Genomic DNA, 22534 nt, shown 5'->3' on the forward strand with positions numbered 1-22534 from the left:
ACCTTGGTCTTTTAGGTTACAGGTCAGGAGACAGTTTGGCTTTGTGTCAGGCCACTGCTGCAGCGGGGGGGGGGGGAGTTGGGGGGGCGGGATACCGCTTTACATCCCACCTGGTGACTGGGGCATGGCCCTGCCTTGGTATCTCCTTCCCACAGACCAAGGTGTTGAACCGGGAGCAGACGGAGGAGTGGAAGGGTTGGATGCAGCTGGTCATCCTCATCTATCACATCTCAGGGGCCAGCACTGTAAGGGTTCCAACCTGCTTGGGGACTGTCTGGGGAATGGGCCTCAAGGGCGGTTTCTCAGGATAGAGACGAGAGGAGTCATTTTTTATTCATCTTACCACTAAAACAACAGTGAAATCCCAATTCCCAAATACTCCCTTAGGATGGCGATTTGTATCTGCCTTCCCCATGGAGAGGCCGGGGGGCTGTTCTTGATCTCATCCTTATGTAGCCAGCACTTAAGCTCACCACCTGCCACGTGCAATAGGCGCTTAATATGTGCTTGTTGGATCTTGAAGAGTATCGACCTGCTGAGCAGGTCAAGGAGCCGCATAGGGTGATCTTAATTATAAAGAAATAACGAGCTGGTAGGATTTCAAATTCACTTAGCAGAAGAGCTAGAATAAGCCAGTTGCATCATCAAGATTCTGAAACAAGTTGGATATTTACGTACACGTATGCGATGGAGTGTAGACTGTAAATATGTAGGGTGACGATAGATGTTTGGAGAGAGATAGGGGCAGGGCTGGCTTGGTGCTGGCCTCTGACCTGAGATATCCCACTCACCTGCTGTGGCCACCACAGGAGCTGCCCCAGGGCCTCAACCAGCCCTCCAGGCTACTTGGAAACCGTAACTTGGTCAGAGACAAGAGGTGCTATCAGCTCTCAGGCCATCACGGCAATAAGCACAGCAGATGGAGGATTTCTGGTTCAGTTCTTTGTCATCTACCATGTAATAGTGCCCTTTGATGGGGGTGCTCTCAGATCTACAAAGCACCTGTGCCTCTACAACCCTGTTGAGGGTTAAACCCATTTGGCAGATGAGGAAGCTGACCCTCTCTGGGTCATGTGGTCATCTGATGGGGGCTGCCCAGGGCACTCAACCACCTAGAGGCATGGGGAGTGCGCAGAACAATAGCTCACGCTGGCGGTCACTTCACTTAAGGTTCTCTCTCTTCAATAAGTCCAACCTCGTGAAGATGAGATTTTATTTCTTGTCTTAGAATTTGTTGCATTGAATGTTGTTTGACGTTTTGGGGCATCAGAGAAGAGTTGGGAAATCTTTAGTTCTATAGACTTTTGACTTGAAGTTACTAAATTTGCAAATGCTGCGTAAATGCCAAATCATGATTCTCTAATGAATCTGTAATGTCATCGATTTGGGAGGATCCTCCAACAATTCCTCCTAATGAACTGGAGGCCTTTCCACTCTGTCCCACCTTCACCAGGGTGCCAGTCCCACCCTCTGGCTATCGACCCACCAGCTTCTCTCCCCGCCATGGCCAGCCCACTTTCCCTTTCTGTCATACGGCTCCTTCAAAGCCTTGCCCTCCAGGAGATGCGCATCTTCAGCTCTTTGCAGGGGCAGCACCTGTGAAAATTGATAGGAGGGGTCTTTGGCTGGCTGTCTTCCACCTCTGCAGCCACTGTGTCCGGTCTGTCCCAGACAGGCAGGCTCTCTGGCTGTCCACGTTCTTCCTCGGTTTAGGGATAGACAGGCTGGACTCTTCAGTGGTCGAGGATCTTTTCCAGGAGGCCACCCCCCACACATAATGGCCTGTCCTGCAGCATGTGGGAGGGGAGCCTGATGCATCAGCGTCAGAGAGTGCAGAGGCCTGAACGGAGGGGGTTCAGGGGCCAAATCGGGAAGCGCAGTGAGCTCCTGTATTCTGTACATCTTGTTGGTGCCAGTGGGATCCAAGACCGTCTTCTCTGCTTTTTATGTTTTCCTTCCATTAGCTCCCTTGTCTCTCAAAGCTTTCCTCTTTCCGTACTTGCTCCAGGCCAGCTGTTTTCCTGTCTTTGTTCCCAAGGGCCCAGGAGGTGCCAGGCTTCTTTCTGTCTAATCTCATTCTTTTCTTCCAAAGATTTCTCCTCACCTTCATCTTGTCCCCCTTTTCCTGCACATCACATGTCTGCATGTTGGTGGGTTGGTTGGGGAAGGTCCTCTCCGATGGCTCCTAGCATCTCCTGAACTCTTCTTCCTCAGCTGCTGGTTTTTGTGGTGACCTTTTCATCCATTCTTGACTATTCATGCTGCAGTCCTTGATGACCAGACTTTCCATGAATGTTTCCTGTTGCCTTTGGCCTCTCCCGGGATGCTAAGAGCCATCCTTCCACTGAGCAGCACCCCTTTACTTTTGGGTTCCATGAAGCACCTTTGTCCCTTCTTTTGACCTGGGCCTTCCTATTACTCTGGTTCTGTTTAGAACAAGTGTGTCAAGATGGGCGTGACCCAGCACCTCCAGCAGTGTGCCCACCCCCAACAGGTCTTTCCTTTAAAGGGGCACAAAGTCTAAATACTTTGGAGGCCAAAGGGGCCCCCCAAGAACAGTGCCTTTTGTGTTTCTCTTTGCTTCCTGAGTTGCTAAAAACACATCCATCCTAGGCCAGCTGCCCGCTGGGGCTAGGCCCCTGCCCACTTAGCAAGGCTGGTCCTTAGACAACAGCCTTGGCCTCCAATCTCCATTCTCTGACTCCAATCCAGAACCTTTGTCCCATCCTTGGAGAGAGACAGAAAGGCCGTCCTTCCTTGTGTGTGTAGTCCCCGTTTCCATTGTTGGAAGCTCCCAGGCTGCGGCCAACTTAGTCATGGGCTCCCTTCCCCTGCAGCCTTTGAAGACGGTTGCTCGGATCTCAGAAGGAATTTCCACTTGGAAACAAAGGCCCTGGTTGTGTTGTTTCCCAGGCTCTCCTCTAGAAGGCTATGGAATCCATAGTTACCTTTGCTTAGTTCCATGGAGCCTGAAACACGTGAATAGCAAGTTTTCTCTGGGAAAGTAGATTCAGAGTTTGTTTGGGGGTGCCAGAAATCCCCAGGGCCAGTTTTGGCAGGAGAATCCTGGGACTGTAAAGACACCCGGCTTCCACGACTTGGAATAGAGCCTCTGGCAGGACAGGGGAGGAGGGGGCAGGGAGGTTCCCATCTGCTCTAGAGCAGAAGCGGGGCAGAAAAGGGTGCTTGGGCCAAGACCCCCAGACCAAGTCATATTCTCATCGCTGTAGCTTTCCATCCATCAGGTCTTTAATGTTGAAATGACATCATCTGAGTGGCAGGCTTTGTAGGGATCAAGAAGAGGGAGATGGGCCCCCCAGGACAGCTTCTCTTCCCAAGAACAGGGCAGAGCAACGGTGCCTCTTTCACAGAACCCATGGGGTGCTAGAGTGGGTGAGTTGTGATCCCCAAGGCTGGGCCTGCCCTTCCTCCTCTGAAATGGGGGGGCTGCCCATACACTTGGTGAATTGCTTGTTTGCCTGTGATGAGAGCATGTCAGCCTTTGAGTTTCTGTCTGACCCTAACCACCCAATTTAATGCGTTTTTTTTGCCAACAGTTTTTGCCTGTGTATATGCACATTAGGGTTCTGGTTGCTGCATATCTATTTCAAACAGGTTACGGGCACTTCTCATACTTTTGGATCAAAGGAGACTTTGGAATCCACCGCGTATGTCAGGTAGGAAACCAATAGATACACAAGTGAATGAATGAGTAAATGAAAGATAGATGGAAGCCATGTCCCTCCGCCTCTGCTCCTGACTGGGTTGTTTGATTCTGGGCCTCTCTAGGCTGCAGCATCCAGAAACTTACTTAACAAGATCAACTGCTAGGCCCCTGTCAGCCTCCTCACTGGCCAGTCAGAATGGATTGTTAACTGGATCCCTGTTCACTCAGCGGTTAGTGGGTGCGGAGTTTGTGCCATATTCCCAGTCGTGGTCCTGCCTGGAGCCCCTTGGGCTTAGCCTTGTGTTGAGGAGGCTGAGCTGTGTTGGCAAATTGGGAGTCAGGGCCTGAGGCTTCATTTGTAAAGGGACAAAGACTGAGGACTCGGGAGACAGCGCTTGTACTTAAATTTTGCTTGTAAAACTAATGGAGATTCCTAGACCTTAGTTCAAATCTAGCCTCAGACACTCACTAGCTTTGTGACCTCAGACAAGTCATTTAACCCTGTTTGCCTCAGTTTACTCATCTGTAAAATGTTCTCATTTTACAAACCACTCCAATATCTTTGCCAGGAAAACCCCAAATGGGGTCACAAAGAGTTAGACACGACTTAAATGACCAAACAACAAAAGAATGTTTTCCTAACTAACAAACATTTTTTTTCTCCTTTCTCTCCCCTCTTGCCCAGTGAAAAGAAAAAGGCCAAATATACAAAGTATGTACGAATAAAAGTAGCAAATATGCTTGATATACAAATACAAAGCCGTATATGTCAATACCAAGGCACGTAGTAAAGCCTGTTATTGTAGTCCTAAATAACCTTTTTGAATTTAAATCCTACCAGAAAAAAATCACCTTTGCTTGTTGTATCTAGGCTTGAACTGAAGCTGCCTCTTCTGTCTGCTCTGCTCCCATCCCTTTGCACACAGGTATTATTTCGTCTCAATTTCCTGGTCGTGGTGTTATGCATCGTGATGGATAGGCCTTACCAATTCTACTACTTTGTTCCCTTGGTCACTGTGTGGTTCTTGGTCATCTATGTCACCTTAGCTTTGTGGCCACAGATCACCCAAAAGAAAGCGAACGGTAAGTCAGCACTTACTGGCTTTGGGAGGGAAAGGAAGGTAGGAGGGGGAGCGGAAGGAGAGGGGGATGGGAGGGGGGAAGGGACAAGGAAAGAGATGGAAGGAGGGAGAAAGAGAAAACGGGGAGGGTTCAGGTTACCTGTTTGTTTGGTATGGTCGATATGTTAGAGTAGTAGACTCCATCTAGCAGAGGCACCAAACCAGATTCTGATTGGAAGGTCCAAGAAAAATGTTGAGTCATCTTTCCAGCCCAAGTTGGCTTAGGGAGACAGAAGGACCGCAGTACCCAGCCAGAGTGCTGGGCCTGGAGTCAGGAAGACCTGAGTTCAAATCCTATTTCAGATATTTATTACTAGTTGGATGACCCTGGGCAAGTCATTTCACCTCTGTGTGCCTCATTTTCCCTCTCTGTAAAATGTGGATCATAATATTACCTCCCTCCAGAGTTTGCTGGGAGGATCCAGTAAGATCATAATTGTAAAGTGGTTAGCCCAGTGCCTGGTACCTAGTTGGCTGTTAATTAGCAATCAGTATTAGGTTTGCAGACCTTGGCAATGGGGTCTGGATAGGAACTGCCAATCAGCAGAACATTCTAGCACAAGGAGAGACTGTTTACCAGGGCACAGAGAAGCTCCAAATGCAGCAGAGAGGGGCCCAGTCTTGTGCACAAATTCACCTAGAATTCCTGGAAGAAGTTTTTAAATGGTTTATAAACTAAATAAGAGCACTAGAGGGAAAAAAATGGGAAAGCAATAAGAGCTGTGAAAAAAGAAGTTGGAAAAGGCATCAGCAGCTTGGCAGCAGTGGTACAAAATCTGCCCGAGCAACGAACTCCCTGAAAATTAGAGTGGGCCAAATAGAAGCCAGTGACTCCATGAGACAAGTAATAATAAATAAAGTCAAAAGACTAGGGGGAAAAAGAAGAAGAAGAAAATGTAAGGCATCTCTTAGCAAAAACAAATGAGTTGGAAAACAGATCAAAGAGAAAAAATTTACCCACACACACCCCTCAAAAAAAGAGCCTAGAAATCCTGTTTGAAGAAAACTGCCAAGACCTCTTAGAACCAGAGAGCAGAGTGGAAATAGCCAAGAATCCACTGGTCACCTCCTGAAAGAAACCTCGAAATGAAAACTCCCACAAGCATCACGTTCACAAAATCCGGAGATTCTGGGTCAAAGAAAAACTCCCTCAAGAAGCGAGAAAGAAAGAATATAAGTCCCAAGTTGCCGCAGTCAGGATCACACAAAATTTAGCAGTCACCACCTTAATGGAGCAGAGAGCTTGGCATACAATATTCGGATGGTAAAACACTATGGGCTTGCAGACAAGAATCGCTCACCCAGCAAGACTTGAGTATGATCCCAAGCAGGAAGAAAGGATTTTTAATGAAGTAGAGGGCTTCCAACCATTCCTGATCTGAACCCCAGAGCTGGGTGGAAACTTTGAGACACAGACGCAGGACTCAAGAGAAACATTCAAAAGTAAACAGGAACAAACAGTCCAGAGGAACCTGCTCCCTTGGGAGATGACACACATCTCTGACCTTGTCATCATCAGGGGCTCCCAAGAAGAGTGGATGGGGAAATGTATCTTACAGAATCAGGGAGCAGGGCAATACTTGAACCTCACTCTCCCCGAATTAATGAGAGCCAGGAAGAATGCCCTAGGCCTAGTGCCGTTACTGGCCCAGCTCACACACACTGTTGTATGCAGAGATGGATTTCACTCAACAGGAAAAGGGAGAGCAAAGAATAAGAGGGAGGATAGTTTGGAGGAGAAATTTGTCCTAAGCAAAACAAACCCTTAAGTAAGGGATTAGAAGCTGCCAGGGGGGTGGGGAGTACCCGCCGGTCAGGCAAGGGCTGAGCATCTTGCAGTAGAAGAACATGATGGAAATGCTGTAACGCTGTAAGGATTAGAGATGGTTTCAGAGAAACCTGGAAAGACTTGCATGGGCTGATGCAGAGAAAAGTGAGAAGAACAGCGGCAACAACATCATAAACAGCTTAGAAACGGACCCACAGTCGTGTGAGATGGCGCACGGGCGTGGGGAGCAGGATGGGGCATCTGTTTGTGGATGTGGCTGAAGCAGGACTTGGGGGGGTTTGTTTTTCTTTCTTTCCCAATGGGGCAAAGGAGAGGCAGGAGGGAGAGAAGGTAGATTTGGGTTAGGTTAGAAAAAATAAAATTTCATTTAAAAAATATTTACTTCATTTTCGTAGATAGACTGTTTTAAAATCAGCTGGCTGCATTGTCCTCCTTCCATATACTGTGAGACACAGTTGTGGTGTTTATAACCTTGTTCTTTTTCTCATTTTGAAATTCTTTGTTATAAAGGTCACAGCTCTCTGGGAGGGGAGGAGAGGAATGTATTGGGAAATGTTGGTCTTTAAAAATAAAAGATACAAATACTTTTTTTTAATTAAACGAATTCAGATCTTTTAAAAAAAAAATGGGTTGTTAGACAAAATGTTTCAGTAAGATTGCTGCCCACACTTTTGAAATTGAGAATCTTGGCTTGGTGAGTTGGGCAGAACCTCGATTTTCAGCTGGAGAGAGACCTCAAAAACAAGCCGTGTTCAGGTGTAGACTGACTAGACTGTTAAATGTCTTCTGACTTGCATTTCTATAGAAAAAGTGAGTTACCCTAATCCAGAAAATGTCTCATCCCTCAGGAAGCTGCTTCTGGCATTTGGGTGCGCTGATGAAACTCACGTTCCTGCTCGTCTGTGTCTGCTTCCTGACATATTCTCAGGTTTGTATCGGCTTCATGTCTGCATTTTCACAGATTTCTCGGGCAGCTTGACCTGGGCTAGATACGTGAGAACTGACATGTCTTTATTTTGAAGTGGCCGGAGTGAAATGTCCCAAAAACTGTCTTTTCAGGCCAGACTAGATGTGGTTTGAGATTGGTTTTGGCCCCACTGGCTCATTGGCAGTGGGAATTTCAGGGTCATTTATGTAAATATAGATGTGTAATGTAAATGTCATAAGAACCTTATTTTGCTGGTGGTTGTTAAGCTGTTCAGGACAGTTCTGAATACTGAGGGCTCTGAGATCACCCTTGGTGCTAAATTTGCCTTTAATTTCCTGGGTTCTAGGGTGAGCACACTGGGGAAGGAGCTGGGCCCATAATTCTGGTGAGGGTTTTCCTGAGTGTAAAACAGCTAACATCTCTTCCCCTGTGAGGACCCTGCAGTCTCCCAGGAGGTCCAGCCACTGAGACTTGGTGACCTCGGTGTCTGTGTCTACCGACCTGTGTCTGTTGAGGGGCTTGGGCAAGACTCATTTCTAGCTTCTCAGGTTTGTGACACCCCGCACCCCTCAGTGGAGTACTCTGGCTCTGAGTCACGGCCTGTGCTGACATGTGCATCTTGGCAGTGGGGTGGCCCTGGGGAACCCTGAGAAGCAGAGAAAGTGTGGACCAGCCTGGTGCTGGGGACAAGTATGTCCAGTGTAAATGGGGTATGGGACATCAAGCTGGGGGAGCCGCCCCCACCCCAGGCTGGCTGCCAGCTACCCTCCAATGCCTCAGATAAAAAAAGGGTACCATCCCTAGAGCCAAGCATCTACCAGGCCACTGTCTTAGCCGTCCTCCTGGTAGAAGCTGCCCAGGTTTGTCACCTCCACTTGCCCCTCAGACTGGCTTCAGAGCTTTCCTCAGTCCTCATCGACCTCTGCACTATTGGGTGCTGTTGACCACTCTCTTCTCTCTGGGGTTTTGGGACCCAGTCCTCGTAGTGTCCAGTCAGCTGCCTCCTCTTCAGGCCTCCTGTCCATCCCTTTCGGTCAGGGTGCAGCAGCCTCTCTATTAGCCTCCTTGCCTCAAATCTTCCCCTTCTGGTCCTCTGTTCTCTTTATCACCTCCTGTGGCTGCTGTTATCATCTCAGTGTAATGATGGATGACTCCCGCAACTGTGGATGCAGCCCTGCTGTCCCCTCGTGGACATTTCCAGGCTGAGAGGTCAGTGGACATCCAGTGTCCACGTCTGTCCTCTCTGTCCCCTTCTCTGTCAGCCACCCAGACCATTGCAGTAGCTTTGATGGGCTCCATCCAGTTCTGCAAAGCCCTTGGTCAGGCTTCTCTTCTTTCTGGGTTTGTTACCCATCACTCCCTCCCTCCAGCTAAGCTGATCTTGCTGCTGCTGCTGCTTTTGGGGGCCTGGGTCTCTTTCCAGCTCAGGCCCGTCTGCACAGAAGCTGTGAGCTGCTCTGGTTATCCCCTGCACGTATCCCAGTGGCCCCCGTCTTGGTGCCAGCTCCATCGGTCCACCTGGCTTAGTCTCCCCAAGATCAGGGATCTCCAGTCCTGGAATGCCCCGTCCTCACCTCGGACCTAGCTCCACTTGCCTTTCCAGCTACTAGAGCCTTCCGTGGCAGGCCCCTCGAGGGCAGAGACTTGGGGGGAAGGGTAGAGCTTTTGTCTTATCTCTGTCACTGGCACATAGTAGGTCCTTTGGTATGGTCAGCCTTTTCTTTGCCCTTCTTGGACTTGGAGGGATTCAGAAGGCTTCAAGAAGCGGCCATCATGGGAGGTGGATGGCTTCCGGTTGATGGCCTCTCTGCCTTTGTGTTTTTCAGGGAGCGTTTGAGAAGATCTTTTCTCTTTGGCCATTGTCCAAGTGTTTTGAATTGAATGGAAATGTCTACGAATGGTGGTTCCGGTGGAAATTGGACCGCTATGTATGTCCTCATTTGTACTTGGAGGCCCAGAAGTGTCTTTGGGAACTTCCTGACCTCTCTGCCCCCTTTTCAAGAGAGTCCCTGGGATTTATATGTAGGGTTGGGGTGGGGGGGGAGCACGGTTTCTCCTCTTCATTCTGGAGTGGGCCATGAGGTCAGAAGGGCCTGGTCCAATGAGCACACCTGTGGGACGGACAGGTGACTCAGCTTGTCATAGGAGGGGCCCATAGTGGGACTGAGGAAGAGGAGACTTCAGGGGGACCTTCGTGTCCAGTGGCTCTGGCCTGAGCGCATTTCCCTTGCTGTCAGGGTGACTTTTTCACAGTTAGAACTGCAGGGGTGATGAGCTCCTGGACCCTGGAAGTCTTTGGGCCAAGTTAGATGAGCCCCAATTGGGGAGGGTTCACACAACATGGCCCCCAGGTCCCTGCCAACTGGCAGAGTCCCTGGTCCTGCTAGGGAGGAGTGAGAACAGTGGATACCCCTCTCGAGGCCGAATCAGCTCATGCCTGGCAGCCCTTTCCCTATGGGCCTTCCTGCCACACTTGCCTTCAGCTTCCCAGGTAGCCCAGCAGGTCAGGCGCCACTCGATGCTGTCATGGCTAAAGGTGTCCTTTCAAAGGGCCATGGCCAAGGGGACTGGATGCGCTCTTGTCCTTTGCTGCCAACATGGCCCAGAGGGCAGCGCCTCTTGTCTGTGGCCTCTGCTGAGGGGCTCAGCTCAGGGTCCTCTCCATCTCCTGCTGCCCATCTGGCTCTTTGACCAGTAGCAGTGTGGCCTTCTCCGTCATTTTCTTCATCTGTAAAATGGGGATCAGCAACACCCAGCCAGGGTAGACTCAGAGAAGAGAAGGTACAGGAAGCCACGGGCGCTGCGCTCTTGTCTTCACTGTGACTCCCACGGTGGACTTTCCTCCACAGGTTGTGTTCCACGGAATGTTGTTTGCGTTTGTTTACCTGGCCTTGCAGAAGCGCCAGATGCTCTCTGAGGGGAAGGGGGAGCCCCTGCTCCCCAGTAGGATGTCCAACATGCTGCTCTTTGTCTCCGTGGTCTCCTTCTTGGTGAGTTCCCCAACAGGAATGCCTTTGGTCCTTTAATTCTGGGGTCGACCAGCTGGAGGGGCAGGGGATGCCCAGGACTGGCCGAGCCCCTTGTTTTACAGGTGTGCAGCCCCTGGGCCTGGGACGAGTGGGCTCTTGGGGTAGAGAGTGCACTGCCCACTCTGTAAAATGGGCCTCTTTGGAGTGCAGTAGGGTGGCCTGCTCACAGCAGCCTTCTCTGCTGATGGCACCTGGGATGGTCTGGTGGAAAGGGGATGAGGCCGCCCTGGCTCTTCGCAAGCTGATCCACGTGGCCCTTCCCTCCTAGACCTACTCCATCTGGGCCAGCAGCTGTAAGACCAAAGCCGAGTGCAATGAGCTCCATCCCGCAGTGTCCGTCGTGCAGGTAGGGCTCCTGGCACTTGGGAGAGGTGGGGGGCTCTGGGCCCAGGAGAGGGTAGTGGATTAACAGGCTCTTCCTTTGGCTCTTCATTTAGATTCTAGCTTTCATTCTCATCAGAAACATCCCAGGATACGTCCGCTCAGTATATAGCTCATTTTTTGCTTGGTTTGGGAAAATATCATTAGAGGTGAGTGTGTATTGATGTTCCTGTGTTTGTCTGCTTTTCACCTCGGTTCCCTTCCCCCTGACCTCCCAGGCAACCTCTTGTTCCCTCCCTCAGCCCCACAGAGGGGTCTCCTTCCCTCCCACCCTCAAACCCAGGCGACCACTGCCTGAGCTCTCTGGCCTCCCTCCGCTCCTTCGGCAGTCCCCCCGGATGGCCCCTCTCTGCGCTAACAGCCTCCCGAGTCCTACCCATCTTCTCAGAGCTCCAGACCTCTCTTGTCTGCCTACAGGAAGGACCTCCCTGAGGGTACTCCCTCTCCAGCCCCTGCAGCCCAGACTATGTCTGCTCTGGGCTGGCGTCCAGTGTGAGCTTTTCCTCCCTCCGCCCTCCTCAGTCTGCCCTTCTGCACTTCCACTCTCTGAGTTCCAGCCATTTGAACTACCCACCTTCACACCTTTGCCCACCCTGGTCCCTCTAACTGTCCTGCCCTGCACCTCTCCCACTTGGTCCTGCTCAGATTCCACCTGAAGGAAACAGTCCAGGCTCTCAAGGATCATGCTTTGTTTTTTTTCACGCTCTGTAGTGCATGTTATAGTTGTCCTGCTCTATTCTTATATTAAGTGGGGACTGTAAGCTCCCTGCAGGCAGGAAGGGAAGGGGGGGAAGAAGACCCTTACAGAGGCCCCTGCAGGGCCTGCCCCAGGCACCATGAGGAAAGATTTGAACCCAGGGCTTCCGGACTACAAGTTGGGAGGGGGCACCCCTTTGATGTTTCATTAGAGGCTGGCCAGGGGGTTAAAGCAGCTTCTGGCAGTGATGAAGTTTTCAGAATTTCAGAAGATTGGATCTAAGGATTGCAATGACGGAGATGCCTGAAAAAAAGCCTTACCATCACTGGCTGGAGTGTGTGCACGCGTGTGTAGGGTGTTTGCGCATGCATGTTGTAGGTGCATGCCTATGCTTGGGGTACGTGTATGTATATGAGCAGGCACCCCAGTTGGATGCATAGTTGCCCAGACTGGGGAGTGGCATCTTGTGTAAGGCACAGTCCTTTTGGGAGCCTCCCAAGGCTTCATGAAATACGACTGTTTTGACTAGTCTGAGGGTGTGGAATCGCGCATCTTCGTTTCTTGGCTTTTTTCCCAGAGAGTCCCAGGATAATAATATCCACTTTATCTCATTTATCCCCCTCTGTGTTCCCCCACCAAAGTAGAGTCAGAATCTGGGTCATCGTTTTGAGCGACTCCAGAAAAAGGAGAATGTTCTGTTGGTCTTTTTCCTCTCATGCACCGCATGGATGAGTTTTCTCCCGTGACCCTCCCATGGCCTGCATGACCGTGGCTCTTTCTTCCTTCCCAGCTCTTCATCTGCCAGTACCACATCTGGCTGGCCGCAGACACCAGAGGTATCTTGGTCCTCATTCCTGGCAACCCGATGGTCAACATCACAGTCAGCACTTTCATCTTTGTGTGCGTGGCCCATGAAATCTCACGCATCACCAATGACCTTGCCCAGATCCTCATCCCCAAAGAGAGCGCAGCTCTCTGGAAGAGGTTGGCCTGCATTGCGGGCTTCTTCTCTGCTCTCCTCCTCCTGTCCTCCATCCAAGGGGAACACAGGCGATAGCCATCCCGGGGCCTGCAGGCGAGATTGTGTGTGTGCGCCTGGGCGGCCCTCGAGGACCGTGGGAGGCCTGGTCCTCTGCAGCAGGGTTGTGCCAGTGCCCCCTGCGCTTCTCGAAGACGTTTTCTTAGTATCTGTGCGATGATGTCCAAGTAACTTGGGTGGGCTGCATGTTTCCTGATACAGTCGCCATCGTCCCCCTCAGGGTCTGTTTGGTTCTGCCCCAACTTGGGTCCTGTGCCATGCCTGTGCTAGTGCTGTGTGTTGGCTTTTAAAAAAGCAAATTTTTCCATCCAGAATTCCTCCCCTCCCACGTTGACTTTTCATTACCAGCTCCCCAAGGAGGAGGTCACCTAGGTCATGGATCGATTCGACATTTTTCTCCGTTTATTCGTTTTTACATATGATTTCCAACATTTGGAAAGTCCTTCCCAAACTCCATTTAGCCCTCCGACGTTCATCTCACCCATGTTCTTTTCTGAGCGATGGGGGGGAGGTTTGCAAATGCCTTTAATGAGGCTTTGAAGGAAACGTATCGGGAGCATTTCCTTTCTTTTTGTTTTTTTACAAGCTGACTATGTAGGCAGGGTTTATTTATCTGTTGTACAGATCGGGTTATGATTTTTATGGTTCGAAAGATTGCACATGTTTATTGTGGGGGGTAAATATATTTTCTGTTAATGTTACGTGAACGTGTGAAGTAATTTAAAAAGTAAATAATTGTTTTGTTGGATGCTTATTTTTGTATTGGCAAGAGATCAATTAAACTGCTTGCTTCATGTGTTTCTTTTGTAGCAGAAAGAACCTGGATTTGACGGTGTATAGCCCATGCACGTTCCTCCTGGGAGGGCCAGCCCTCCCACTGCCTGCTTCCCCTCCCTCTGCTGTCCCTGCCCACGTCTGCAGGGCTAGTCTGCGTCCCGTTTCCTGCTTCTCTTTTATCGCAGTCTGTGAAGGAAGAGGGCTGGGGATGGGACAAGGATCAGAATCTCACTGGTTGCTATTACCCTTTCCTTTCTCTGCTGACTGTGGGCAGTCTCCCAGTCTGGGCTCTGCCCACTCTGTTCCTGGCCCCCTGGACAGCATGTCCAGGAGGGGGACCGCTTCATAGACTTCTGCCTCACAGACACCTGCTCTTGCCAGATAGATAAGGCTCCATGCCTGTCTGTGGTTCCTTTTTTGAGAGAATTTGGTTTTGCAAAAAGCTTTGAATGTAGCAAGGCCTCAACTGGACTTCTTGTCCATGAAGGTGTAGTATTGCCTTGGCCAGAGTCTGACCGTCTCTGAGAATGGGCATCAGGCACTGGGGCCCTGGGCCCAGGCCAGAGCAGGTCAGGACTGTCCACAGTCTGCTGGTATGCAGGTGAAGGGAAGACTGGGCACAGAATGGTGTGGAGACTTTAGCGGATCCACCATGTACCTGCAGGGGCCCTCCCATCACCCCCTCACTGCGTGTCCAGACTAGAACCCCACAAAGCGTGTCACAAAGCAGAACCCCAGTCTAGCACATCTGCTCTCATCTGGCAGGAGCTGTGGCAAAGGAGGCAGCCCTCCAAGGGTCCCTCTCCAGCTTAGGAATGTCCTCCCCAAAAAGGGCTTCCAGAACTGAGCCGCCAGTGAGGGTGCCAGCTCCTTAGACCCTCTGATAAACACCCACCTCCCACATGCACATTCACTCGGTGGCTAAGTCTTACCAATCCAATATCCAAATTAAGTATAAAGTGCTTATCAGCAGGCCCTGTGCTAAGCCTAGAAAGAAAGTGCCCGCCCACAAGGAGCTGCCAGACTGGTGGAGGATGGTGCCTGGCATGCAGGCTCAGCTGATTGGGAAGAGGCCACAGAGATGGAGGAGACTGCCATTTTGAGAAATCCAAGGGTAGGAGGTTTCTCCACACCAACAGTCAGCTGCCTTTCCACTTTAGACTCCTCTCCCTCCCTCTGGCCTGGACTGCTTCCATCTCCCTGGCCCAAGTCTCCATTTTCCAGTCTGTCCTCCACACAATTACAAACTAATCTCATTAAGGCACAGGGCTGGCCATCTCCCTCCCTACTGCAAATGAGCCTTTGGCCACTATCTGTGGGCTCTAAGAACTGCTCTGCTTCCCTTCCCTCACCAGGCTCCACCTCTCAGAACCCTCCCCTTCCCATCACCTCTTCCAGGACTCCTCTGGGCATCATCTCGTGGGGGGTGTGCACCCACCCTCTCCCTGTTAAGGCTGAAGAGATTTCTTTCTTGTGGTGGCCTTGGAGCTAACCCTAAGCACCTATGGGGTGCTTAGTCCTTTTTTGAACTGATGTATTAACATGAGTGCCCTCGTTGACCAATGAAACCAGCAGAGAATTTCTGTTCCATGAAAAGGCAACTTACTCCTATGGACTCCTTGTGCCTCAAAGGCAACCAGAAGCTTCCTTGCAAGGAATCTTTGGTCCTGCATTCCATGGAGTATCCATGGCTGGCAGAGCCAGGAAGACCACAAGGGGATAGCAGCAGTTCATACTTACTCTGACGGGGCCAGCCCAGCTCCCACTTGAGGCACTGGCAAACTGGGGCCCCAGAGCAAACCGACTTAGATGTTCCCTCTTGGTTTTCCTGGGGCAACCTGACACGTTGGGTTGGCTGGTTTTCCAGTGTTCTCAGCTTGAGCTCCCATTCCAGAGTGTTTTCACTGCCTCTTACCTACTCATATCAACTAATAGTACTAGTTAATACCTACTCGATACCAGTATTCTATATCTGATTGCTTACCATCTCGGAGGGAAGAGGGGAGGCAGGGCAGGAGGGAAAGAATTTGAAACTCAAAACTTTTTAAGATGTTTAGAAAGTTTGTTTTAACATGTAATTGGGGAAAACATTTAAAAATAAATAAAGATGCTAGAGAAAACTTTAAAAAAATGGGTATTTACCAAGATGGTATTATGAGTACAAAACATTGCCCAAAAGTCTGGAACATATCTTCCCACCAACATATACAGAATCTATAGGAAAGTGTCCTCGAGCTTGGGGAGGATATGTGGCCAAGGGACACTCGTAGCTCCTCCCTGCTGGGAGTTCTTCCTCCCCTGGGTATGCAGAGCCTCAGCTGTGAAACCTCGATTCCCCCAAAGTTCCCAAGATCCTCCTCAGAGTGTCTCCTGAATACAGACCTAGCAAACCCCATAACACATAACCAAGTCCCTCACCCAATCAGCAACATCCTGTTGATGTTCATCCAGTGGCTTTCAAGGATTGTTTTGAACTTAGCCTGAAGCTTTGATTGATTGCTTGAGGTGTGTTCCCACTTACCTAGTCAAGGTATCAGAGCATGGATAGCATCTCAACACTTAAGTGGGGTAGGGGTGGGTTGGTTGATCTGCTCAATCTTCCCCAACCCTTATATGTGCATGGGTTAGGGTTAGGGTTAGGGTTAGGGTTAGGGAAGGGACAGCTGAGGTCCCTTCCGTCTCTCAGATTCTATGATTGGTGATGCGTGGAGCCACAGCCAAGTTCCTCCTCACACACAGACATCGAGGTCAGCGTTCATAAAAAGGAGAGGCTTTCATTTTTGGCCTCTTTGTCCCAAGGCCATTCCCTGGGATAAGGGGGGATGCCTTTGGAGGATACCTTCTTGCCTCTCATACCTGAATTGTCAGGAGGCTCTCTCCCTGTTCCCACAATAGTCCTAATGATCAGCTGAGCCCTGATCCCACTCCAGTCTGCTGCTGTCCCCAGAGGTCCCCCCAGTCGCTGATGAAACTACCTATTTTATCACCCTTTCATGGCATAAGAATATTGCATTAGATTCATGTCTCATGATTTCTTTAACTGTTCTCCCATTAGGTGGATGCCCCTTTACTTTCCAGTTTGGGGTTACCAAAGAGCTGCTACCAATATTCTGTATTTAAAGGTCCATTTCCTCTTCCTTTGGTCTCTCTCTGGCCTAGCCCAATAGTGGTGTCACTGAGCCTAAGGGCAGGCAGAGCTCAGTCCCTCTGGGAGCATCACTCCCACCCCACCCACAGCCTTAGCTGTTGTGCTCCCACCATCTTGGCCAGTCGGTGGGCTTGAGGCAGACTTTGCAGCTGCCCTGACTGTACTCAAATTAGTAATTTGGAGCATTTTTTCACATGGCTGTTGAGAACTTGGCTTTCTTCCTTTGAGAGCTGCTGGTTCTTTGGCCGTGATTTGTCAGGGAATGGCTGTCTCAATTCCTCTTTCATTGTGGACATGGAACCTTTCATAGAGAAACTTACTATAAAGAGTTCCCGGCTACCTGTTTTCCGTCTAATTTTCACTGCATTCGTTTCTACAAAAACTTAATTGAAATTGTCCATTTTATCGGCTGTGATCCTCTCGGTCTTTTGTTTGGGCATGGACTTTTCCTCCATCGTTAGAAATGAAAGTTAACTTCTTCCCTGCTCCTTCAATTTGTGTATGTCTAAGTCACATATCCTTGTGAAGCTGAGCTTGGGATACAGTGTGAGATGCTGGGGTTTAGGGTTAGGTTACTGACTGCTGCCAGCATTTTTGTCAAATAACTGAGTTCATGTCCCCGGAACTAGAGTCTTTGGGTTTGTAGAACGTCATGCTGCTGTGATTGTTTACCTGTTGTTGTGTATTGTGTGCCTCATCTGCTCTGCAGAGCCACCTTCCTGTTAGTGCTGACCACGGTGCAGCATCACTTGAGGTCTGGTGTGGCCAGGCCTCTTCCTGCTGTTTTTCTTTATTTCCTTGGAGATCCTTGAGCTTTTGTTCCCCCAAATGAATTTCAGGATTTTTTTTCTAGCCTTAAAATAACATTTGGTCATTTAATTGGTATACAACTGAATGCAACCATCTAGATTGTCTTGTTACTTTTGTGAGGTTGGTGTGAGCATCCATGAGCAATGAAGACTTGTCCAGTTATTTTGGTCTCACTTTATTCCTATGAAGCATTTTGTGGCTGGATCCCTGTAGTTCTGGGTATGTCTTGTGGCCGGATTCCCAGAGGTTTTACATGCTGTGCAGTTATTTTAGATGGAATTGCCCTTTCTATCTGGGCTAGGTTTGGGGAAAATATGGAAATGCTGATGATTTATGTGGATTTAGTTTATATCCTGCCACTTGGGTGAATTTATGAATTGTTTTAATTACATTTTGTTGGGTTTTTTTCTAACTAAATTATCTACCAAAAAAAGGAATAATTCTGAGTCTTCTTTGCCGATGGTTATACCCTCCAATTCTCTTTCTTGCCTCTTGCTATAATTTGCATTTCTAACACTAGGTTAAATTTTCTTGGGGATAATGGCTAGCCTTGCTTTATCCCTCATTCTGTTGGAAAGGCCTCTAACTTTCCTCAGTTATGTATAATGTTTGCTTTTGGTTAGTTGTTTTGTTTTAAAACTAAATTAAGGAAGACTTTATTTGTTCCTGTGTTTTCTGTTGTTTTAACAAGTTCAGTACCTCTTAGGGAAAACAACTAGTCTAACCTGGGTGGGTCAGGGTCTTGGGAAACAGCTAGCCCTCCCTGAGCTCATTGTTCTGCTCACAGCCGCCTTTGGGGAGTTTACCTGAAGTAGTGTTGAGACCTTTCAGCCCAGCCGGCTAGTGGAAAGCCATCTCTGGTCCCCGCTGTCATCCCTGAGACACCTGGGGATCAGCACCCACGCCTTCCCCACGAGTGCCTTTGGGAGCCGTTCGGAGCTTTTCCCTCTGGCTAGTCCCGACTAGGTGGTACAGGGGGATAGAGCTCTGGGCCTGGAGTCAGGAAGACCTGAGTTCCAATCTGGCCTCAGATACTTACAAACTGTGTGACCCTGGACAAGTCACTTCACCCTATTTGCCTCAGTTTCTTCATCTTTAAAATGACCTGGAGAAGGAAATGGCAAACCACTCCAATATCTCTGACAGGAAGACCCCAAATGGGGTCACAGGGACAACATTCAACAGCTATAAAACTTGGGCTTGTTTTGCACCTACTTCCATTTAAATAACTGAATTTCGATGCATGAAATACCATGTTAACTTGCTGGTTCTTCCAGCTGCTTCTCCATCAGTTTTGTCTCTTAGGGCCTTCCTTCCTCCTCCCTTCCTCCCTCCCTCCCTCCCTCCCTCCCTCCCTTCCTTCCTTCCTTCCTTCCTTCCTTCCTTCCTTCTGCTTGGGTACAGCTCTGTTCTTTGGACTCTGCTTTCTTTTTGGCATGATCTTATTTTTAAGATGAATTGTTAGTGACATCTTTGGTTTTGTTCATCACTGGAGATTCTTCCAGTATCTTTCTCCTTCCCCCTCCCAGAGAACCATCCCATATGACATATAATAGTTTTGAAAAGAAGAAGGGAAAGAGGAGAAAAAAATCAGCAAAACCAATATATCAAAAACATCTGAAAACAGATTAACCCCCCCCTCCCCCAGTGGGTCATGGGGTGCGCAGACCATAATATCCAGCATACTGGAAGTGCTTAAGAGATGCTAACTGACCAACTGACTGTCTCTCTCTGCAGAAGAGTGGGGTGGAAGTGGGGGCCTTTGCATTACCTTCTGGAGGTCTAGGGTGTGGGTTAGGAAGAGCTTCCTAACCAAGTTGATGGGCATGTCAGGTGTTTCCCTCTTAAGGAGAGTCCAATCCCAGAGCATAGCATCTTTAGGCTAGAGCCCAGGCCCCAGGGTCCCACACCTGGGGCCACCCAGATCGCTCCCTTGACACATTCCTCTTTCTTGGGGCCTATCACCCCCACCCAGAAGTGCTCCTTAGTGGTGAGGGGCATCCCAAACCTGAAATCTCATTAGGAGAGGGAACTCTCCTAGGGGAAAATCCCTCTACCCATTCAGAGTAGCACATGCTCCACAATCTGTGGTCTGGCCCAGTGTCACACAGCAGGTCGTATCACCACAGGACATGAGCTGGCTCTTCCTGGCCTCATGCAGTCTGCCATGTTGCTCCTAGAGTTGACTCTGGGAAATCTCAGGACAGGCCTAAGTTTTCATAGACACAGGTAGCAGGGTCCCTGGCTCCTAGCCACTCAAAAGACACTGTGTATATTAGGATTAAGTAAACCTCTATTTCACCCCACACCAAAAAATAATGTGAAGGAAGCCAAGTGCTCAAGGAAGCCCATAAATAAAGCTGAAAACATATGGGGAGGGCCTCCAAGTAGACCCCAAACAGTCAATACCAAACAACCTTCTCTGGCATTTGAAGCTCATCATTCCTGGTCCCCATCTCTGCCTGGACACTCCAGCCAGGACCCAAGGACTAAGCCTTCAGTGGGGAGAGAAGCCTGAGGCCTTTGTCTCCACACTAGGACCGGCAGCCCAGGGTGCACCCTGACCCCCCCTCCATTGACCCTCACCCAAGCTCTCCATCACACCGCCCACCCCTCCCCACCTCCTTCTGCACTGTATGTCTCTGGTCTGCACAGTTATTTACATGTTGTCTCCCCCTTAGACGGTGAGCTCCTTGAGGGAGGGACAGCAGGGGCTGTCCTTTGCCTTGTTCAGTAGCCCTCAAGCTTAGCCCAGAGCCTGTTTGCCCCTACCCCATCCAGAGCCCTGAGCTCTCCATCCTTTCCCCACACCCCCTCACCTCCTCACTGATGAGCCCTGACTAGTTTGTCTCTGTTGTTCTTTCTGAGCACGAGGCTCCAGTGGTTGCTGTATCTCAAGCATGAGCCTCATCCCATCCCATCTCCAGGACACTTGGGAGGGGACAGTCAGAGTCAGAGGAGGTTCAGGGTCCTCTGTCTTCTCCAGAGGTTATGCCTTTGTGCCCTGGCCTGGAGCTCCCCAGGTTTGCTCACCTGCTGCTTTCCTCAATCGTGCCTCCTGCACACTATTTGTTCTCTCGGCTACTGTTTTTTCCCATGTTACACCACTCTTTGCTTCCTTGTTTGACCAACACATACACGCTCACTCTCACATACACCCATACACACCCGCACACTCACATGCACATTCACACATATACACACTCTCACACACACTCAAGGAGAGGAATCTTTTGAAATTTTCCATCCTCTTCTTTATTTGGATCCTTCTTCGTCAGATTGGGAAGGCTCCAGAAAAGTCATTTGCTAGCCTTCATTAGGTACACTCCCTTTGACCAAAGACTTAACTTTCCTATATTTTAAATGTAACCCCAAGTATCAGGCATCAACCCCTGACTCTTCAGTCCAACTTTGGGGAGATCTCTGTCAAAATTTCTCAGATGTGTATATCCACACTCACTGACACCCCAAGACCTTTGTAACTCTGCTCATCTCGCTCCCCCAAAAGGGCTTTATTTCTCTGACAAACACTAGGGCTAATGAGAAAAGGGTTAACCCAAAAAGTGTCCAAGTTTGAGTTTGTTGACAATCAGTTGTGCTAAGGAAAACTTGCCTGTAAGGGTCCCCAGGAAGCTTGGGGTCCACATGGTCCTCAGCCTCAGCTGGGGGCAAACCCCACAGGCTTCCTTCTCCACATCAGGCTCTCCATCACCGACCTTCAGGCTTTCCCAGTCTCACTATCCACATGGACAGCTGTCTCCTTCCCTCCTCCCTCCCTCCTCTCCCTCTGTCCACATAGGGACTCATACCCTTACCTGCAGGTGCTCTGCCCAAAAGAATGTAAATTTTTATCACTGAAACCTTGCTAGGTATCTTGAGGTTTGTGGGCTAGATTTCTTTGTTAAGGACCAAGCCTTAAACTCAAATCATTCTGGCTTTCATTGATTGGCCAATAATAGGTCCCAGCCCAAGCCTCACTTGGAAATTGTTTGGGCTCCGATGGCTCAGAGTGAGTGCAAATAGCAAGTGTTTGTTTGTCCAGAAACCCTGAGGGGTCTTCCCCTCCCAGACTGATCTTTTTTCTTTGTTTGTTTTGGTTTGGTTTTGGGCTTGTGGTTTTGTTTTGTTTTGTTTTTTTGACTAAGTAAAAGAGGCCATGCTTTGCCACAATTCTTACCTAGCCTTAATCACTGAATGGGTGTTGCCTCAGGCAAAACGTTAAAGACCTTAGCTTGAAAAGGCCAAGGTCTCCCACTACATCCTGGGCCATCTCCAGTCTCATCCTGAGGTATATCTGGACCCAAATGACTCAGGAGGAGACACTTTGCACAGGCCTCCCTCACTTAAATTCCCTTGCATGTCATGGCATCACCTCCCTGCTGTCATGGTCCTCTCGAACAGCTCCCTCATCTGCAATCCATCTCCCTTGTCGTTTTCTCTAGCTAATGCCTTCTCTCTCTGGGCAGGACCTGTAGGACCAGTGACCTCCAGAATGGCCTCTTCTCAGGGGTTTATGTGGCTCAGTCTATCAAGGGTTGGCAGGTGCCTCCCAGACAGAGGTGCTGTCTTCCAGGGAGGGGCCCTGGGTCTTCTCCCTAAAGTGGAGCAAAGGGCCGGTCACATTCTCACATTACAGGCCCTTGGTGTGAACCAGGGCTTCTTAAACTTCCTGTTTTTCAGCAGCATTTGTTGGCATTGCATGGCCTGAGGGCATGCAGTGCAAAGTGCCAGAACCAGAGGCTGCAGTGAAGTTTTGTGATGCAACACGGGTGAGTGCTGCCAGAAACACCTCGGATTCATTACATATTTGATTCTTAATTAATTTTTGGTTGTTGCGTTTTCAGAAGCCTTTTCCTATTGCCAAATTTTTCGTGACCCCATAAGGGGTTTAAGAAGCTCTGATGTAAACTATGGTACTGAAATCCAAATCCTGTTCTCAGACATCATCTTTTACATCCATTCTTTATAATAATGTCCCTTCCTTCATTCAGCAGCCACAATGAATCCCAGACTAATCTCTGCCTGAGTTTCCTCATCTGTAAAGTGGGGATAATAATAGCAGCTACCTTTCTGGGATGTTGTAAGAAGTGAGGGAGAGAATATTTGTAAAGGATTTAGCACAGTACTTGGAACACAGTAAGTGCTATA

At 49.4% G+C, this 22534-nt stretch overlaps 1 protein-coding gene across 3 annotated transcripts in view; it reads left to right on the forward strand.

The window, feature by feature from the left end:
- Positions 1-13449, forward strand: part of CASD1 (CAS1 domain sialic acid O acetyltransferase 1) — a 28728-nt gene extending 15279 nt beyond the window's left edge. For 2 of the 3 annotated variants that reach the window (XM_021000005.2, XM_078150540.1), the window contains exons 10-18: positions 156-245; positions 3558-3677; positions 4594-4750; positions 7426-7505; positions 9332-9433; positions 10355-10495; positions 10803-10880; positions 10972-11064; positions 12403-13449. In XM_021000005.2, coding sequence (XP_020855664.1) covers positions 156-245; positions 3558-3677; positions 4594-4750; positions 7426-7505; positions 9332-9433; positions 10355-10495; positions 10803-10880; positions 10972-11064; positions 12403-12669 — 1128 coding nt within the window. In that variant the 3' untranslated portion in view covers positions 12670-13449. The remainder of the gene's footprint in view (positions 1-155; positions 246-3557; positions 3678-4593; positions 4751-7425; positions 7506-9331; positions 9434-10354; positions 10496-10802; positions 10881-10971; positions 11065-12402) is intronic. The other variant, XM_021000006.2, reaches the window with a different exon arrangement.
- The last annotated feature ends 9085 nt before the right edge of the window (positions 13450-22534 follow it).

This window comes from Phascolarctos cinereus, unplaced genomic scaffold (genome assembly GCF_003287225.1).
Source record: "Phascolarctos cinereus isolate Bilbo 61053 unplaced genomic scaffold, phaCin_HiC Scaffold_1;HRSCAF=81, whole genome shotgun sequence".
NCBI classification, from domain to species: domain Eukaryota; kingdom Metazoa; phylum Chordata; class Mammalia; order Diprotodontia; family Phascolarctidae; genus Phascolarctos; species Phascolarctos cinereus.